The sequence below is a fragment of the Phocoena phocoena genome, chromosome 6 (genome assembly GCF_963924675.1).
Source record: "Phocoena phocoena chromosome 6, mPhoPho1.1, whole genome shotgun sequence".
NCBI classification, from domain to species: Eukaryota; Metazoa; Chordata; class Mammalia; order Artiodactyla; family Phocoenidae; genus Phocoena; species Phocoena phocoena.
In genome coordinates, this window is record NC_089224.1 from 70844677 (window position 1) to 70865247 (window position 20571).

General features: G+C 39.7%; 1 protein-coding gene and 1 non-coding gene across 2 annotated transcripts in view; one reads left to right on the plus strand and one right to left on the minus strand.

Annotated features, from left to right (window-relative positions):
* OSTF1 (osteoclast stimulating factor 1) overlaps positions 1 to 20571 on the plus strand; it is a 49150-nt gene that overhangs the window by 21144 nt on the left and 7435 nt on the right. Inside the window, exons 2-8 of the mRNA XM_065878546.1 lie at positions 791 to 837; positions 6862 to 6912; positions 9694 to 9757; positions 11634 to 11687; positions 13345 to 13452; positions 14560 to 14609; positions 17868 to 17946. Coding sequence (XP_065734618.1) covers positions 791 to 837; positions 6862 to 6912; positions 9694 to 9757; positions 11634 to 11687; positions 13345 to 13452; positions 14560 to 14609; positions 17868 to 17946 — 453 coding nt within the window. The remainder of the gene's footprint in view (positions 1 to 790; positions 838 to 6861; positions 6913 to 9693; positions 9758 to 11633; positions 11688 to 13344; positions 13453 to 14559; positions 14610 to 17867; positions 17947 to 20571) is intronic.
* TRNAV-UAC (transfer RNA valine (anticodon UAC)) lies at positions 5780 to 5851 on the minus strand. Its single transcript has one exon. It is a non-coding gene; the product is annotated as a tRNA-Val (tRNA).

Here is a 20571-nt window from a genome sequence, read left to right on the forward strand (position 1 = left end):
AGTACTGAAACTGAACTGTTATCACATTTTAAGTAGGTAGTTCTTCTATTTTGATATGTGTAGGCTTTTTCCGACACTGTTTGAATTTGTTCTTATACTTATATACTTATTTAGCAAGCATTTATTAAGTTCGTACTATATGTCAGGTAGATGCCAGGAGATTGAACAAGTCAGGGTTCCTGCCCTCAAATGAGACAGGCCAGCAAATCAGTTATTCTGATACCAGGTGTTATGGAAATGCAGCAAAGGGACATAGAAAGAGAGAGATGGTTTGGCAGAATGGACAGCTCTCATGAACATGACTCATTTTTGGATAGTTATTGAACTCTGTTGTGGGACTTAATGGAATCACAGATTTCTCCAACAGGTACAATTTTTCTCCCTGATATTTTCTTTTCTCTTGGAAAATATAAAATCCTAAGCCGTTAATTTAAGAATATTCAACTACTGTTGATTGTCCCATTAAGTATCTCTTTATGTTAAACTCTCACCTTTCTGTTTTTAAACTTAGATCTTAGGGTTGGAGAGGTTCTACATAGGACAGAAGCTAAGTACAAATAATTAGGTAGCTCCTGTTGTTTGAGAGGGGGAAGGTATGTGTTTATTCATACTTTCATTTAACAAATATTTTAAAAATACCTCCTATGCAGAAAAAACACTTAATTCCAAAATAAATTTCTCATAGGGGCTTTTAGTTAAGGAATTCTGAAGAATATAAAGGAAAATACTGTTTACAGCAAATTTAGAAATGAAAGAATTGATCATGTGTTTTTTCTTTCCTTTCTTTCAGGGCAAGTTAAAGTGTTCAGAGCTCTTTATACGTTTGAACCCAGAACTGTAAGTATGCAGTTTTTCACTTTCAAATTGACATAAAAACCCAAAGTGATTTCATTTAGATACTTCCTCTGTCCTAAATGGTCATCAGCTGCTTCAACCCTTCATTTGACTAAGGACAGAGTCCTCTGTGGTCCAGCCCCCTTTCTAGTCCTGCCATCCTCCACTCCTTCCCCTTCATGGACCATTCCAGTCTGGATTTGGTGCACAGTACAACTCATCTCTGAACTCTTTGTAGACTCATGGTTCTGCACCTCTCTAAGCTTTGATCATACACTTCCTCTTCCATAAAGACTTTCTGATCACCCCATGGAGGAGTGGGATGTCTCTCCCGCCTCTGAGTTTCTGCACTTGGCATTGCAGTCTTGCTCACCAGCACAGTGTCTAGGGTACAGAACACAGGGGTTTAGAACTTACGGTAGCTTTTAGGACCCGCTCTGCCTCTTTTAGCAGCTGTGTGACCTGGTAAATTCAGAAATTACCTAACCTCTGTGCCTCAGTGTACTCATCTGTAAAGTGAAAATAATAATAATCTCATAGGGTTTTAGTGAGAATTAAGTGAGATTGTGTAAAGCTGCTGTTACTGTTAAGGAGTCATTTTTACTATTAGAAGGAGTACTGGTTGCTATATTCATAGACTCTTAACACATACTTTTGACTGGTTGATGTATTGATTACTTTAATTCACCTCCAGTTCTTTTCCAGGATGGAGTCTCTCTACTGTTATTTATTTATTTTTGGCTGCATCAGGTCTTCGTTGCTGCGTGAGGGCTTTCTCTAATTGCGGCGAGCAGGGGCTACTCTTCATTGCGGTGCGCAGGCTTTTCATCACGATGGCTTCTCTTGTTTGGGAGCACGGGCTCTAGGCATGCAGGCTTCAGTAGTTGTGGCACATGGGCTCAGTAGTTGTGGCTCGTGGGCTCTAGAGCACAGGCCCAGTAGTTGTGGCACATGGGCTTAGTTGCTCCGTGGCATGTGGAATCTTCCTGGACCAGGGATCAAACCCATGTCCCCTGCATTGGCAGGCAGATTCTTAACCACTGCACCACCAGGGAGGTCCCTCTACAGCTTTTTAAAAGTCTTGGTTATTATTGAATGCACAGGAGAAAATAGACATTTAATTCACTAGGTTTTTTGAATATTCCATATTTAAAATGCTATTTTTAATATCCATGGTCCCAAGGATCCTAGGCTGTAGAGCAGTGCCGCTAATTCATCCTGTGTGTGCTGGATGGTCAGTAATGGCTACCTCATGCCCTGCTGCTCCCACACTCTGCTCCTCTCCATCTTCCCTCAATACAGATGTTGAAGGGCAGGTGTCTGGCTGATCAGGTCCCAGGGGTCTTCCTGACTGCTTAAGTGCCCATGCTGTACCAGTTGTTCAGTATTTTGAATGTCATCCTAGAACTAGGTTCATCTTAACATTCTTTTCTGAATGAGAATTTCTTTTGGACAAGCTCGGTTTGGTCTTTCTCCCCTGGGCCCAGTGGCTATCTTCTCTAGTGGGATGGGTGTACCCCAGTATATCCTAAACTCGCCTAAAAGTCATTGAGACAAAGAAGTTGGAAGGGCTGAGCTGGACTCTGTGAGACCATCGCTGACATGTACAGCACCCCAGAAATACCTGGGTCCAGTTTTTAGCTACTGTACTACTCTCAGGAGATAGGGACAGCAATACCCAACTCATCTCGGTGATCCACTGGGAAGCTTGTCACTCTTGGTTCTTCCTGTCAATGCATTTCTCTCCTCTGTCGTGCATGAAGGCAAGGTAGTCCTGACATCACCCAGCCCTGTTTGGTTCTTATTTCTTACCCAACCCCCAGTCCAATAAAGTGTCATATAGAGGCCTGGTAAGACTGGATAGACCAGTGTTGCACTGATGGAGAGAGAACAGCATTTCCTGTGTGCTGGAGGTATATTGATTTCTGCAAGGAAACCAGCAGGATCCTCCTCTCTATCATGTAACATTTGCTGGACTCCTCTAGGTTTATAGCACTATATGTAGGGGAAGGAGCCCTAGGATGGGATTCCAAAAGCTGAAGTAGGAGCCCAGCCCTACCACTCACTAACTGTGTGATTCGTGGCAAATTCTTCAACCTCTCTGAGCCTGGCTGTGAGATGGAGATTATACCCATGACCCAGCCCTGCCTTAATGGGCTGTTGTAGGATCAAATGATGTTAAGTATGCTTTGCAAGTATAAGGCACTGCTGTTGATTTTGTTGTATTGCATTATGTTGGGGTAGGGAAGAGAGAAACAACAGATATTTTCCACAGCCATTGCCTTTTATCCTGATTATGACACCATGATAGCCAGTAATGGCTATGCATGACCCTTCTGTATGAGAGAAAGCAGAGGTGGTGATGAAGGGCAGGGACTCCAGAATCTGAATGTCACAGTTCAAATTTAGGGTCTACCATGTACCTGCTGTATGGCCTTGGACAAGTTTCTCATCTATAATGTGATGATAAGAATAGCACCCACCTCACAGTGTTGCTGTGAGATTGTAAGTGTCCAGACCAGTGCCAGGTACATGATAATACTGTAAAGTGCTAAATGAAAACATCTGTGGAGAATTTGATTTTTTTTTCTTTTTCTTTTTATTAATTCTCAGGGCTCCAGGTTGACAAATGTGGAAAATTTCAAAAGGACATCACGGTCTTTCCAAAATTTTTCATAAAATACATATTTGCATAAACCAACCAAAATTAATGCCTTGAGAATTATATGTTACCAAGAATATATGGAACAGGATATACATTACCAAGTGGGTACTCATCCCTATAACATCCCAGTGGCCACCAATTTACTTGTTCTGATACCTTGCGGTTCTTCAAGGAGAGAGGAAAAGAAGAATGTGGTTAAAAACCAAAGAACAGACTAGAAATAGACAAGTGCTTACTTGATTGTGTCACTCTTTTCCCATCATAGTCCATGAATACGATGCCAGGAATTTAAAGGTCAATCCTCACTGAACATTTACATTGTGTCCTGCAAGTGGTTTCTTAATGGAAAGTGTGAATATCGGAGGTACAAATCTATCTGAGTTTTAAAATCATGAAATTACCTTGTCGTTTATATTGCCACCAGCAGTCTGAAGAATTTGGTAAACGACCTCCTCAGCTACATTAGGAAAAACCGTCCCTAGCTTCTTTGGAAGAAGGTATTTTAGCGGGGGGGTAGCATTGTGTGTCTGGGAGCTATTGATTAAAAAGAAAATAAACGTTCCACTCTCTTTTCTCAGGATGAAAACTTAGCGAGACCTTTTTTTTACCTGACTGAAATCGACTGCCTTTTGTTGCTCCCTTAGTTGAAAAACGAGTCCGATCTAACGGGTAGCTGAGGCAGGCACCGCTATTGAAGAGCAGCCATTAATTTAAAATCCGAAACAGCGCAAGAAGTTTTGAAATGACTGTACTTGGTGACAGTTTCCAAATCATGCATTTTGCCAAACCACAAAAGAAAAGAATTATTTACAAATACCATATGATTTTAAAAATTGAGGTAAAATTCACATAACACAACATTAACAATTTTTTGTATTTAAAGTGAACAGTGAAGCATTTAGTACAATCACAATGTTGTACAGCTATTACCTCTGTCTAGTTCCAAAATATTTTCACTGTCCCCAAAGAAAACTCTGTACCCATGAAACACCGACTTCCCATTCTTCCAGGCTTTATTCCTTTTTATGAGGAAGACTAATTACAGAGACTTGTGTATGTTCTTTGTTTTTTAAGTTATGTGTTTGGCACTTTCTCAAAATGTGCCTTTTGTTTCAAGGGTGAATGATCTTATTAAGTGTGGAAATTCAGGCAAACTTGACTTTTGTGATTTTAGACATGACTCCTTCACTTCAACGTAAGCACTGATTGAGGAGGATTGATTGTTAGACGTAAGTGGGCAAGGTTAGCTTCTCTTCAAGACATTGAACTCTTTCAAAACTCCAAGAAACTCAGTCACTCCAAAAAAATGCTAAGATTTCACATATATTCTATTTTCTTTACTTCCTTGCATCCTGCTTCATTCTCCCTACCCATTCCTTACTGTTGTAAGGATGGCTACTCCATCCCACCAGCTGGGATGCTATGGTGGCAGTGAGTCACCTTTCTGGCCTCTGAGAAGTGAGCCAGTTAACGGCAGGGAAGTGGTAAAGTAAACAATTTGTTTCCCTGATCACTTTCTATATCCATCACATATTGGTAGTAATATTGATCATAGATCATCAGGACATTTTAGGGAAAAATTGAGAAAAGTCTTAGAAGGCTTTACTTTTTTTCTTCCAAATGCCTATTTCCAGTAATATTAAAATGTATGTCATTGATCTACACAGGCTCAACTAATTTTGCATAGATATGCTATGTGTAAGTCTAGTCTCTGTAGACCAAAGTGTAAATTAAGAAATGCTTCAGAAAGTGCTTTTTAGAGGAACTCACATTTTTTAGTTTCATTAATCATCATTTGCTAATTTTTATATTTGAATGCATATTGCATCTAAATATTTATGAATTGTGGTTGCTTAAAGCATGATATAGCTGATATAGTCTTCATCTGTATTCAGATGAAATAGTTATAAAAATAATAGAGATCATCTTTGAAACTCAATAAATGACTGTTGCAGAGTCACATTTACTGCCGTAGTCTGCAACTGAGAGAGATAAACAAAAGGAAAGAATGAAATAATTTGTTTCACTAGCATAATTTTTATTTGTGTGGAGCAGTAACTGGAATCAAATATCAAAGCCTTTAAAAAATTTTTTTTTCCAACCAGCATTATGAAACTAATATGTGCTCATGATCTTATCCTATGTAAAATTTTGTGCCCTACATTCTTCACTTAGCATGACAATGTAAACATTTCCCAATATCTGAAACTTGCTCATCAGTAGACATAAATATACATATATATATATTCTGGCCACGCCGGGCGGCTTACAGGATCTTGGTTCCCTGACCAGGGATTGAACCTGGGCCACAGCACTGTAAGTGCTGAGTCCTAACCAGTGGACCACCAGGGAACTCCCTAGACATTTTATTTACTCATACAGTCATGCTGATAAGTGTTATCTACTGATGGGAAAAAGATATTTAATTAAAGTGCCTGGCTTTATTCAGGGAGTTTGTAGGACATTTGGCCGGTATAAGAGCATGTATTGTCTGTGTAATTAATTAACCCCTTAGAGCTTGCTTAAGGTCTAGAATGAGTTACTGCTTCATATCTTAAAGCTCTTTAGTCTTTTTTTTTTTTTTTTTTTTTTTTTTTGTGGCACGCGGGCCTCTCATTGCTGTGGCCTCTTCCGTTGCGGAGTACAGGCTCCAGACGCACAGGCTCAGCGGCCATGGCTCACGGGCCCAGCCGCTCTGCGGCATTTGGGATCTTCCCGGACCGGGGCACGAACCCGTGTCCCCTGCATCGGCAGGCGGATTCTCAACCACTGTGCCACCAGGGAAGCCCTCTTTAGTCTTATTAATGGTTGAATTATGTATTAACTGTTCTCATATATAAGATATTCATTCTCTCTGAACATGAAGAGTTAAGATAATGGTTTTCTCAAAATAAGTAGAGAGCGATGTTGATATGAAAGTGTTTAAGGATTGAAGGCTAATCGTTTAGGAGAGAGCCAAGCTTCTAGCTATTTTTCATGGTTTTAGTTCTAGACATTTATCCTTTTATGAAAAAATATATATCACCTTTTGAAATTTTTACAATGAAAAAGTTTTATTAATATTCTATTTTGGTATAAAGATGCCTTGCTTTCATTGGGGAAGAAAATAAGGTGTGTGTGTGTGGGGGGAGGAATTCTTATTTCTTATATTCTTTGAAGTTTATCATGGGAAAATTCACATTTCTGTGCATGTGTTAGCTTGTCAATAATGTTATATGGTTTATGTGCAGATTTAAGTATATAAAAACTACACTGTCTATAAGGATTTTAGAATGTGGAATTTGTATAATTATCATCATCATTGTATTCTAATTCATGAAAAAATCACATGGAGTAAAACTTAATTTTTTTTTTTTTTTTAGCCAGATGAATTGTACTTTGAAGAAGGTGATATTATCTACATTACTGACATGGTAAGCCCAGCCAATATTTTGTCATACCACGCATGAACTAAAGATGTATAAGACTATTTTGTATAGCTGTAATACTGTACATTATTTACATGTATATCTGTATAGAAATACATATACCCAAGTTCACTCACTGAGCATAATTTGTAATAACGTAAGATTGGAAGTAGCCCTTACTCCATCAATAGGAAAATAGTTGAATAAACGTTGCTCTATCTACAAACAGAGTATTATGCAGCTATAAAAAGGAGTGAGGAATATCTCTGTATGATATTATGGAGTAATTTAAGTGAACAAAAGCAAGGTGAAAAAGATGTGGATAGTGTGCCTTTACTTATGTAAGTAAGAAAGGGTGAGAGGATATACATATACTTATTTTCCTCAATTTAAAATAAAAAGTCAAAGGAGGAGTCATAAATTTTTAAGAAGTAGTTTCTTCTCTGAAAGGAAAGGGAAAAGGGTAGAGGAAACATAGATGGAATATAGACTTTTTAAAAATTACACCTTGTTTTGGAGATCTGTCTTTGGAATCATGTAAACTTTTGCATAGTTATAAAATTAAATTAAATGATAAAAAGCAATCCCTAAAAATTAAAAGCAGAATGAATCAAATGAACTTAGTTGTACCCCAGGTATTTGGCATGACACACAGAGAGGAACTATTCCAAGTGACTTTAAAACGCAGCATTTCAACTGAATATCTCTAGTAGAATAATATGAAGAACAAAAAGAACTTCTACCCCCAAATTATAAACAGTTTTTAATCATGGTGTTGGAGAAGTGTTGGTATTGTTATTCTGAGATTGATGCATGTGTGCTGCATTTTAGAGCAAATGAGTCATTAAGTCAATGACGTAGAAAACTGGCAGTTTCAGCCTGCAAGAAAGGATGTACAGATAGATGTAAGATCAATGAAGTTAAGTAGCTCTGCATTTGAATTGGAAGTATGTTGTATATTATCTAAAATAAAATAAACAAAAAGATTTCTGCTCTGTCCTTTGAAAAGGCCAAAAAAAAAAAAAAAAAAAAAGACCAACCGAATAATAATATGTTATTTCCCATTAAAAGGAACAAAGTTCCTTTGAGAAATGTCTGGTACCAGGTTGGGGGCAGGAAAGGTACAAGATAATCCCAGGACAGCTCGTTCTTAGAAAGCAAGGAAACTCCCAAAGACTACTAGGGTCACACTGGAAAGACACAGAACTAAATTGAAGAGGCTGCCACTGGTCAAAGATAGGACAATATGAGCAATCAGTTAGGGCAACAATCCCAAGGATTGAAACAAATCTACTCTGTTTAAATTCATGAGCTCCTAATGATACTTAAAAACAAAAATCATTGGTCAACCTGAGAGAATGCTAGGGAACTAACTTTTTATTCTGATGACTGTTAAGGAAAAGAATCAGTATTTATTCTGACAACTCTAAAGGAAAAGAATCAGTATTTATTCTGCCTTTCTCCATGAACTTTATCTCTGGGTAACCTGAGAGTTGATGAGGGAAAGTTCGTCTTTAAAGTAATATTCTAGTTATTTAAATGAAGAAGGAATGATAGAATTAGACTGTCACCATTTGCAACCCTTATGAAATAAAGGATCCAAATAATGCTCATCAGCGGTTACTAATGTTACAAACTAATGTGTGTCTCCTGATGGAAGAATCAATGCTACACATGAAATAGTCTTGCTAAAAAATTGAATCTGAATCTAATTAAGCCTCTAGAACTAACGACCGATTTATAGGCAATACAGGGAGCAGAGGAACACATTTTTTTATAACAATGGATACAACAAGGAAAATCCAGACTCTTCCAAACTCTTCGGAACAAACTAGTTTCTATGAAAAGTCTATTGTGAAGGAGTGAAAAAAAAATGAAGGGGGAAACTATACACTAAAAGAGACTTAAGAGGCAAATCAATCAATCATACTGTATGGACTTCATTATAAGACATACTGGAAATTTTGAGTATTGTAGATATTTGATGATATTAAGGAATTATTGTTGAAAAAATTTTAAGCTAGCAAACAAAATAACACATGATAATGATGTTATTATGGAAAAGTCCTTATCTTTCAGAGATTCGTATTAAAATATTTACAGATAAAAGAATATGATGTCTAGAATTTATTTCAGGATAATCTGAAGGGGAGGGAGGTTGTAGGTGAGGATATGCATGAAACAGTATTGGCCATGAGTAAATAGTTCATACAGTTAGGAAATGGGTATGTGTAGGTTCCTTACATGGTTCCTTCTACTTTGGTATAGGTTTGAATTTTTCTATGATAAAAAGTTACCAAAAAAGCAAAGGTGAAGTAAAGAGATCTTTAGAAAACCAAATATATGCATATCTTGAGACTAAGAGAAATTAGACTCTGGACCAAAAAATCCTACAGATAGTCTAAACTAAACATAATGTTTCCCCTTCTCTTTCATATTATCTCTGTTTGATTTGTTTGAATGTGGAGTCTCTATGATGAAGTGTCTTTGATTTGTTGCAGGCAGATGTGTGTATATTTGTAATTTAATGATAAGGGGCATGGACATCCATAACTAGGGAGTGAGGAAGCTTGATCAATGTGACCAGGGCTGATGGACATTTGGTAAAGCAGTAACTCTGCATTTGAATTGGAAGTATGTTGTATTTTATCTAAAATAAAACAAAAAGTGTCAACTGCTCTACCCTTTGAAAAGGCCAAAATGAGGCCAATATGCACCATATGGTTTTAAAAATGACTGAATGTAAACTGGATTCGGTGCCACTTAATTTAACTCTTCTTTCACCAGAGTGATACCAATTGGTGGAAAGGCACCTCCAAAGGCAGGACGGGACTAATCCCAAGCAACTATGGTAAGTATGGCAGCGGTGGCTTTACTTGGGCTGTACTTTGTGTATTTTCAGTTATCTGGTTCCTGAGGCCTTTCTGCTTCCTGCTGTGGCTGAGAAATCAGTGGAGTCATTGCCAGCCTGGGCATGTTCTACTCTGAGCCTCCTCTTAATAGAGTGGTCATGGATGCTGGATGTACTTGAACTTGACTCCTTGGCTTAAGAAAATGCATTGTAACATTCTTGAAAGAACCTAAGGTTTCCAGGGAAATACTTATGGTTTTACTTTATTCAACGCTTAGAACATTTTTCTTTTTCTTTTCTTTCTTCTTTGTTTTTTTTAGACTAGCCCCCCTTTCTTTTGTGATGAAGTAACCTTGCATTGTTATGTTAATTAATGTTTGGGGCAGTGATGTTCATTAAATGAATATTAGGGCAGTTTGAGGCACTTGAGCAGTGAGACCCACTTCTAGTTGGAAGGGGGACAAAGCAGACTTTCGTAGAAATCAGCAGAGTAAAGTAAAAAGCGCACAGGATTGATAAACAAGGGTCCTGGGTTTTAATCCTTCTTCCACTTCTAACAGCAAGGGACCTTAGTTAGGGTACTTAACTGCTGCCCCTGGGACCGTTTCTCCATCTGTATAACAAGAGGGTTTGATTTAAATCACCTATAAGGTTCCTTTGGACTTTAGCATTAGATACTTCCTTAGACCAATAGGGCTGACATCAGGCACCAGTTCCAAACACTGGAAGGGGACTTAGAAATTTCAAGGAAGGCAATTCAAAGCTCCTAGGGGAGGGGAGGGGAGGAGGTGGAGGGGAGGAGAGAAAGTGGGGGGAGGGAAATGAGTGAGACCTGGGGCTCAACACATGGGCCCCACTTACCTGGTCTAAGGGCCATATCATTCTGGATTTTAAAAGACTTTAAGCATTTCTACACTCCTCTAACCTTTGAAATCCCAAATAAACAACTTCTCCAGCTGGTCATAGACTGAGGGTGCAAAATGTTTCTCAGTTGCTAGATCCCTGGTAGCCAAGGGAGTATCTAGTTACAGCCCTTTGTGGTGGGAGGGGTGGGTGTGAAGTCTCATTTGAACAACAGTCTTCATGTGGTCACTTCTACTGATTCTAGGACAGCAGTGAATACACCTTCCTTAGGGGCAGGTAGGTATGCCAATTGCCCGTTCTGAATATAGAAAGCAAAATATTTCTCCTTTACCTCACCCTTCATATCCACACACACAAGGGAGACAATTATTTTTAGCCATCTTCAAAGCAGGGTGTTTTTTTGTCTGTTTTTGTGTCTGTGGTACGCGGGCCTCTCACTGTTGTGGCCTCTCCCGTTGCGGAGTGCTCCGGACGTGCAGGCTCAGCAGCCATGGCTCACGGGCCCAGCCGCTCCGTGGCATGTGGGATCTTCCCAGACCGGGGCACGAACCCATGTCCCCTGCATCATCAGGCGGACTCTCAACCACTGCGCCACCAGGGAAGCCCTAGGGTGTTTTTATAGAATGTAAAAACGAACCTCAAATGCTTTCTTTTGCAGTTTCCTGACTAAATTTGTTGGTGAAATATTTGAGCAAACTGGTTAGGCAGACCTTGGATCTGTTTGTTTCTATTTATATTTCCAGTTAATTGCTATGTTTGTTTCTGTTTATACTCCCAGTTAATTGCTGTGTTATTGTCTTAGCTTGGCTTCTTTTGACACATAATTCAGCTTCTTTCAAAGCACAAAACATCACTTTTGATTTTCTGCCATTTTTTAAAACTCACATTAAGTAAGGGAAGCTGTATGGTGGAAGGTCCTGGCACTTCTGAAGCTGGGACACTGAACTGGCTTCAGGGAATCCTTTGGGTGGCCCTCTCAACATTGATTTACATCTTTTTTTTTTCCATCTAGTGGCTGAGCAGGCAGAATCCATTGACAATCCATTGCATGAAGCTGCAAAAAGAGGTAGGTCTGATTCTTTTTGATTGAGATAAACAGTAAAACACAGACATATTAATTATGTAGTTTGATGACTTTTAGCAAATGCATTTACCTGTGTAACCAACACCCAGATCAAGATCCAGAACATTTCTATCATCCCAGAAAGTTCCCTTCCCAGTTAAATCCTTGCCTCCCCCAGAGGCAATCTCTGTTCTGGCCTTCTTTCACTCTACAGAAATGTGTGATTTTAATTTTTAAAATGTCAGTCAACAAATAACTTTTGAGTCTTACCTGCCCTGTGCTTAGTTGCAAGTGGAAAGTCATGCTCTGTGACTCGCAGAGCTCAGAGTCTGGCAGGGGAGAGATGTGTGTAGCAGATCATTACAAGATGGTGTGATAAGTATAGCGGTTGAAGTGTGTTTCAGTTAAACAGGCTATAGAGGCCAGAATGAGTAACAGGAGGGCAGAGGGTGGGGGCTTCTCAGGGGTCCAGCACCTGGGAGAGTGTTGGTATATTGCAAGTATGAATGGTGAGGATGGAGTTGGGGAGGAAGGAAGCACCAGGGATGGGGCTTGTACGTGGGACTTTGTCCCATAGATCAGTGGATCTCCACAGAGGGTAATTCCTCTCTGCAAACCCTGGGACATTTGGCAGTATCTGGAGGCATTTTTTTGTTTGTTTGTTTGTTTGTTTGTTTTCTTGCGGTACGCGGGCCTCTCACTGTTGTGGCCTCTCCGGTTGCGGAGCACAGGCTCCGGACGCAAAGGCTCAGCAGCCAGGGCTCACGGGCCTAGCTGCTCCGCGGCATGTGGGATCTTCCTAGACCGGGGCACAAACCCGTGTCCCCTGCATCGGCAGGCGGACTCTCAACCACTGCGCCACCAGGGAAGCCCTCTGGAGGCATTTCGACTGTCATAACTGGGGGGATGCTGGCACCTTTTGCGTAGAGGCTGGGGATATTGCTAAACATCGTGCAGTGCAGCCCCCATAACAAAGAACCCTCCAGCACCAGATGTCAGTAGGGCTGCTGTTGAGAAAACCTGCTGTAGATCGTGGGGAATTTTTTATAAGGCCACAGTAAGCTCTCTTTCATTTAATTGTAGATATTTCTGAAATCTGAATGTGCAAAAGGAAATTATTGGTTTAGGATTGTGCATAAGTAGAACTACTAAATTGACATTTAAAAAATTCTTTGTAAACTAGATATTTAGGGCATTAGCCAGAGGATATTAAATGAATAGTTATACTTTAACACATAAGAGCAGCAGCTTTGAGTAGGTTATTTAGTTTTTCTTTTCTTATAGGAACTGAAAATGCATTTTAAATATGAATATGAGTAGTGTCTGCTTGTTCTTAGGTTTGAAATTTTTTCCAGAAGTTCCAGGATTTCACAAAGGAAAAAAAAAGCTTTTTTTACAGAGTAAAAATACCTTAAATGGACCCATTTAGGCAACTCTTCCCATTAACCTACCATTAAAAATTGATGTTAATGCTTTCCATTAATAAACTGGAAGTCAAAATGTACCATAGAGAATGCGTTATGGGGCAGGTTTTAATTCCAGACTTACTGATTAATCCTTTGCAAATGCGAATTTATGCAGGATGAAATTGATTGAAAAGCAAAACGAAAAAAACTAAAAACCTTTTTCATGTGTTTTTATAAATGTAAAATGTTTTCAGGCAACTTGAGTTGGTTGAGAGAGTGTTTGGACAACCGAGTAGGTGTTAATGGCTTGGACAAAGCTGGAAGCACCGCCCTGTACTGGGCTTGTCACGGGGGTCACAAAGGTATTACATTTTGTTTGTTATCATAAATATCTGTGCTACTGAAAATGTGCTTCATCTAGGGGAGCCAGAGTTACACAAATGAAAAGAAAATTGGTTATTCTTTTTAAATTTTTCAGAATGTCAGCCAAAAGCCCAGTCCCTGGAAGCTCTGTAAAACAGTAGGTAGAATGTGACTGCTCAGCCTCACTACACAGACCTTTCCACTTGAAGGAGTGGAAGCTTCCTTTCCTCTCTCAGACTTGCAAAGGTTACAGGAAAACAACAGTAATATAAAATCTAATCTCACAGAAGAAAGGACCAGAATTGATTCCTCTGACTTAGCTTTTCCCAGGAAACTTTTTTTTTTTTTTTCCGGTACGCGGGCCTCTCACTGTTGTGGCCTCTACCATTGCGGAGCACAGGCTCCGGACGCGCAGGCTCAGCGGCCATGGCTCACAGGCGCAGCCGCTCCGCGGCATGTGGGATGTGGGATCTTCCCAGACCGGGGCACGAACCTGTGTCCCCTGCATCAGCAGGCGGACTCTCAACCACTGCGCCACCAGGGAAGCCCTCCCAGGAAGCTTCTATGATTTACATTCTAAGTTTAAGATTTAGGAAAGAGACAGCATTTGCTTGAGTTAGTGATTCAGTTGATAACTTCCTCTGTTATAATCAATAATAATGACAAATGGAATTTCTAGCTGTATTTCAGCCTGGCTGAGAACCTACCACACCCACTCTCTTTCTCCCTCTCTCTACAACACACAGAAAATGATCCCAACAGTAATGAGAAAGAAAGAATCCAACAAATTAAATAGCGTGGCCAAAGGAAAATTTAAACACAAATTAGTGGTATGAATATTAAGTGCCCCAGCAAATGTAAAAATATTCCTATCATAGATGTCATGTGCAAATACAAACGCCAAAATATTTGAAAAAAATTTTCCCTAAGTAATTCTACCTTTTATAGTCTTAGGTCTTCTATTTACATAAATGTTGAAAACTTTGTTATAACTATTTTCTTGATGATTCTTCTAAAAAGAATCCTCTCTTTTAAAATTATTATGCCGAGTCTTGTCAGACTTTTACTCTCATTCTTTAAAAAGATCTTTTCTATTTGAATTTCAGATATAGTGGAAATGCTGTTTACTCAACCAAACATTGAACTGAACCAACAGGTGAGATTGCTTATGCAGAAGTCATTTAACCCACCTACCTTGTTCTCCTGGTACAGCTTATGTGTGTGTAAAATCCAATCTTGGTGTCTTGGAACTCACCTTTTCCCATTTATTATTTTTCATGAAACTTTTAATCAAAATACAACAGGCACATAGTTAAAAAATTATGATTACATTAAAGTCCAAATTGCATAAAGCCCCAAATTCCTGCCATACTCCTCCTCGTATATCACTTTCAGCTTTTAGTGCTTTCCTTTTACCTTCATGTTACTAAGGAATATGCTTGTGGAGCTGTCTCATAATTCATCATCTTCATAAAGTATTTTGGTATCCTATCTGGTAGGTGAAGGTTTACGCTTGTCAACCGCCCAGCTGTCATCTTGCAGCACCCAGTGCCCAATCTTTCCTCCTTCGGTCCTCCTAATGTATCATACATAGCATAGTTCTTGGTTATATTACTATATAATGCTTATGGTATTATGGCTATTTAAATATCATTCACTGCTTGTGTAACTTTTTTGTTTCTGTATTTATCGACTTTTATTTAGTGCTTTTTTTTTTTTTTTGTATTTCACAAAGACCTCTACACTGTTTTATACTCTCTTGATATACTTTTCTAAATTGTATAAGATAATTGCTCTCTGTTTTTTCTTCCTGGAATCATACTGAAGCCTTCCATCTTCATTCTCTGATCGGAGCAACTTGGTCTCTACTGCCCTTTGCTGTCTTCCTAGGAAACGCTTCACCTCTCTCCTGTGTTGTGTCCTCACTTTTTTGGATCCTCTGTCTTCTATTTGTTGAAGAATACCTTCAAGTAAATTCCTGAGAAAGGGGAGCTTGGGCTTGACTATTTGGCTGATAGAATTCTGGGTTGAAAATGACTTCCCTCAGAATTTTGCAGGCATGGCTCCTTGGTATTCTAGTTTCCAGGGCTGCTTTTGAGAGGTTTATTGCCTTTTTGAGTCCCATTCTTTGTGTGTTAACTGCTTTTTCCCTTTTTTATTTGGCCGTGCTGCGAGGCTTATAGGATCTTAGTTCCCTGACCAGGGATTGAACCCAGGCTCCTGGGCCCTCAGCAGTGAAAGCGCAGAGTCCTAACCACTGGGCGGCCAGGAAATTCCCTGCGTTTTCTCATGATTAGAATTTTACTCTATCCGTGGTATTCCAAACTTTCACAATGATGTGCTTTTAGAATGGGTTTTTGCCTGAAAATGGTAGTGAACTCTTTCAGCCTGGAAAAATATCTTGTATTATGTCTTATATATTTTTATCTGTTTCCTTTGCTCTTTGGTTCTGGAGTGCCCATTAGTAGCTATGTGGGACCTCTCAGATTGAGCCTCTGATTTTCTTAGTTTTCCTCAGAGGTTTTCTCATCTTTGTGCTTTATTTTGGTCGCCTTTTTAATTCCCCAGAGCACTGTATTAGAGCTCTGTTGCTGTGTGACAAATTGCCACGTATTTAGCAGCTTAAAATATACCCATTTACCTTATGCTTTCTGTAGGTGAGAATTCTGGGTGGCATAGCTGGGTTTCCTGCTCAGGGTCTCACAGGTGGGAATCAAAGTATTGGCTGGAGTGGGGTTCTCATCTGGAGCTCGAGTCCTATTCCAAATTCATTCATGTTGCTGGGAGAATTGTGTTCCTTGCACCTATGGTACTGAGGCCCTCAACTTTTAGAGACCACCCCTCCTGATGGACAGTTCACAACATGGCTGTTTGCTTTCTTCCTCAAGGCCAGCAGGAGATTGTGTTGCTGGTGCTATGCCTTTCCTTATAAGGGCCCACCTGACTAGGTCAGGTCCGCCCAGGGTAAAGAGCAACTGATTAGAAAATATGGGCATGATATCCTGTTATATTCACTGGTCTCATCCACTCTCAAGGGGAGGAAATTATACAGGGAGCTGTATCCCAGGGGGCAGGGAGCTTGAGGGCTGTCTTAGAATTCTTTCTACCACAAGCTCCTCCTTTTACTCTTATTTTTACTTTTACATAGCATCTTTTTCTCATTTCCTAACATAATGTCATATTATATCTCTGATATATTAATTATATACATATTTTAAAACATTTTCTGCTATTCACTACACTGTGTCTTTTTCCTCTGAGATCCATTAGCTTTGTTTTGACCTTTCTTCGGATATTGGAGGCTGTCCTCAAATATACAGTACCTTTGTCTGTCCATTCATGTTTGAGTGTGACTGAAAGCTCTGTGTGCTTGTGGGGCTTATTGACTGGTGGTTTCCTCCGTAGGGTGAAGTGGTGAGGTCCTGGATGTTCTGCTGGCTTATACCCAGATGCCAGTTAAAATATTCCCTTCCTCCCCCACATTGGGACTGTTCAGCTCTCCCAGAGAAGTATTCTCCAGCCTCCTCCTTGGGCGTAGATGCTAGACTGTACACACTGGGGCACTGGGGTAGGTAAAGGCAGCTGGGAGAGGGGTCTTACTGCTCAGTTTGCAGGTTTTTCAGCTAGCCCCCTGCTTTTAGTTCCTAGCCTAATTGCCACCTTCTCTTGTGCCTGCAAGTTCCATGAGCTTGGAAGCTATCTGGTTAATTTCTCAACAGGGTAATTCTACCATCTGTACTGGGTCATCTGGCAGCAGGGAGAAAGGAAGGTGATCTGGGGTTCTGGGGTTCTAATTACTCCTGAGAAACACTTTCACCCAGTACTCTTGGTTTCACTCCCGTGCCTCATTCCTGTTCCCGTGTCTCCAGGCATCTCCAGTTCCTAATTCATGCTGGTTTCTGCAGAGACAAATCTGCTTGTTTCCTCCTGGCGTCTCCCTCTGCAGGCATCTGCACTTCCACTTGTGATCTGCCGAGTCAGTTTCTCCTCTTCCATCCCATTCCCTTTCCCCAAATGACTCACCTCTCATCTTTTGAGTCTCCTTTCCCTCTTTGGAATTTTATATGATTTTATAACTTCGTTCTCATTTTAGATTTACTTAGGTTAGAGTAAACCTAAATTCATGTGCGGTTTCAATCCACACTCTCTTTTTATTTATTTATTTATTTTTTTTTGCGGTACGCTGGCCTCTCACTGTTGTGGCCTCTCCTGTTGCGGAGCACAGGCTCTGGACGCGCAGGCTCAGCGGCTATAGCTAACGGGCCTAGCCCCTCCACAGCATGTGGGATCTTCCCGGACCAGGGCACGAACCCGTGTCCCCTGCATCGGCAGGCGGACTCTCAACCACTGCGCCACCAGGGAAGCCCCACACTCTCTTTTTAAAATGCTGCTTTCTCTTGTTATATCACCATAGAACAAGTTGGGAGACACAGCTTTGCATGCTGCTGCCTGGAAGGGTTATGCAGATATTGTCCAGTTGCTTCTGGCAAAAGGTAAAGTGTGCTTAGTTTTTCTGGTCTTTGCTTACCCTGAAAAATAGGCTACGTCCACTTTTACCACTTGAAATAGTAGGGAAAATAATAGGCTTCTTATTTTAAAACTGGAATTTTGGTCTCTACTCTGTCTGCATCACAGAGTTGTTATGATAAGATAAAATTGAGGTGATTTGTGTAAGTTTTTAATTTTAACTCAAAAGCTTGGTAAGCTTTAAAATCACATATATTACCCTTAGTAAGAACTTATTGTACATTTCTGCAGGATTAAAGGGCCTCAGAAAGAAGGGGTGTGTGTGTGTGTGTGTGTGTGTGTGTGTGTGTGTGTATGTGTGCACACACGTGCATGCACACATACAGAGGAGATCTCTCTAAGAAAGCTGTATGGGTAAAGTTGCTGAGGCCCCTGTTCTCACAGGAAAGCTTGATAGATAAGAAAGAATGCTGTGGCTGTGATGTCCTGCTTTGAGCTGAGCAGATGCTAGATGTACAGAAAATAAGAAGATACGTTGATTCCCTGTTTTTACACAAGTCAGAAGCAGCAGTGAAATTATGGACTCACCATCCATTCATCCGTTTGTCCCACAAATATTAGTTAACCCTTATAGAAGGCCAGGGATATCACCCCGTACTGCACCCTGGTCTAGAAGACTGTAATATAGGATGCTTGAATCCCCTGCCTACCTGTCACATGGATGCAGTATCATTAGGGATCCTTGGAGCAATGTTGTGGGTTATATGAGAGGAAATGTTTTTGATTTAAAGGATGTTGATGATGTAAACTTCAGGTGCAAAAGATCAGACACCTTGAGGACCACTGTAGAGCCCCCCAGAGGTATGCCAACATCTGCACTGTCTGCTATGGCAGCCACTAACCACACGTGCTACTGAGCCCTTGAAATGAGGCTAGTCTGAATTGAGATGTGCTGTAAGCGTAAAATGAATACCAGATTTTGAATACTTAGTAGAAACAAAAAGAGTGAAGTATCACAGTAATTTTCATATTGGTTACATGATGAAGTGATAACACTTTGGATATACTGGGTTAAATGAAATATATTATTAAAATGAATTTCACATTTTGAAAATGTAGCCACTAGAAAAATTTAAATTACATCTATGGCTCACATAATTTTCTGCTGGGCAGTGCTGGTTGAGAGGGACACAGGAAATGGTTGAGTTTCTTCTCTAGCATCCTGCCTCTGAACATTTCCCGTCCTGACAGAAATCATGTATGTGAGTTCTCAAGTGTAAAGTAAAGTATGATTAGTCACATAACTATGAACCTGCAGGATTTTTGACCTGTAGTACAGTGAGAGAATGAGGTTTTCCCTATAACCCCAGCTGTGGATATCTAAATCTGTTCATGAGAGATTTTCACACATGGTCACCGTATTCCTAATTAAACATATTATTGTTTTCTTGACAGTATTTTTGTGCCTTTGAGCCTTAGGACATTTATATTTTGTTTACTGAAGAGCATGTGGTTATAGAGAAAATGGCACTCTCAAACACTGTGGCAGAAAGTGTAAATTGGTAAGCCTTCTTGGCAGGCAGTCTAACAGTAGCTAGCAGAATGAAAACATACATATCCTTACATTTCAGCACCACTTCTAGGAAACCGTCCTTCAGAAATGCATATAAACAAAGATGTTGTTCAAGGAGGTTCATGGCAGCATTGTTTGTGATAATGAAAATTAGGAAAAGCCTAAACACCCCTCAGTAGAGGAGTGGTTAAATAAATTTTGGAATACCCACAAAATGGAATAATTATAAATATTTAAATAGATTGGGTTATGAGTATGTGTACTACTAAGGAATGAATACAATGATATATTATTAAGTTAAAAAAATCAAAACCAGTGGTTACCAGGGAGGAGAGGGAGGGAAAGGGGTAAGATAGGGGTAGGGGATTAAGAGGTACAAACTACTGTGTATAAAATAAATAAGCTACAAGGATACATGGTACAACACAGGGAATATAGCCAATATTTTGTGACAATTATAAATGAAATATAACCTTTAAAAATTGTGAACCCCTATGTTATATACCTGAAACTTATAAATATTGTACATCAACTAAAAAAAAAGGAAAATATCATTGGCAAAAAAAAAAATCAAGTTACAGACTAATACATGGAGTATGATTTTGTGTATATGTCCACATATGTCTGTGAATGCATTCTTGCACATAAGGGAGATGGGAACTGATGCCCACTTGTTGGGAATGGTCACCTCTGGGGAAGGTAGAAGATGGGGAAGGAAGGGGTTAGTTGAAGGCTGAAATGAGACATAAGCTTTTGTTCAGCATACATCTGTATTTTTGAATCTTTGACAATGAGAAAGATTTATGAATTCTGATGTAATTTATCACATAATAAAGACAAGGAAAAAAGGGAGTAGACGATGGGCTGTGGGAACAATGGATTGCCTCTAGATTTTAGTGTTATTAATTCTGCTAATAAGCATGAGAGTATACTTAAGATAAATATTAATCTCCTCAAGCTCAACTTACATGGTCTTTTCTAAAGACCTTCTTGAAAAGAAGAGGCAAAGGGTGTATTGAATTTAATCTCCAAAAACTCGTGCCAAGGCACGTTGAGTCTAACTGATTTACTGTCCACA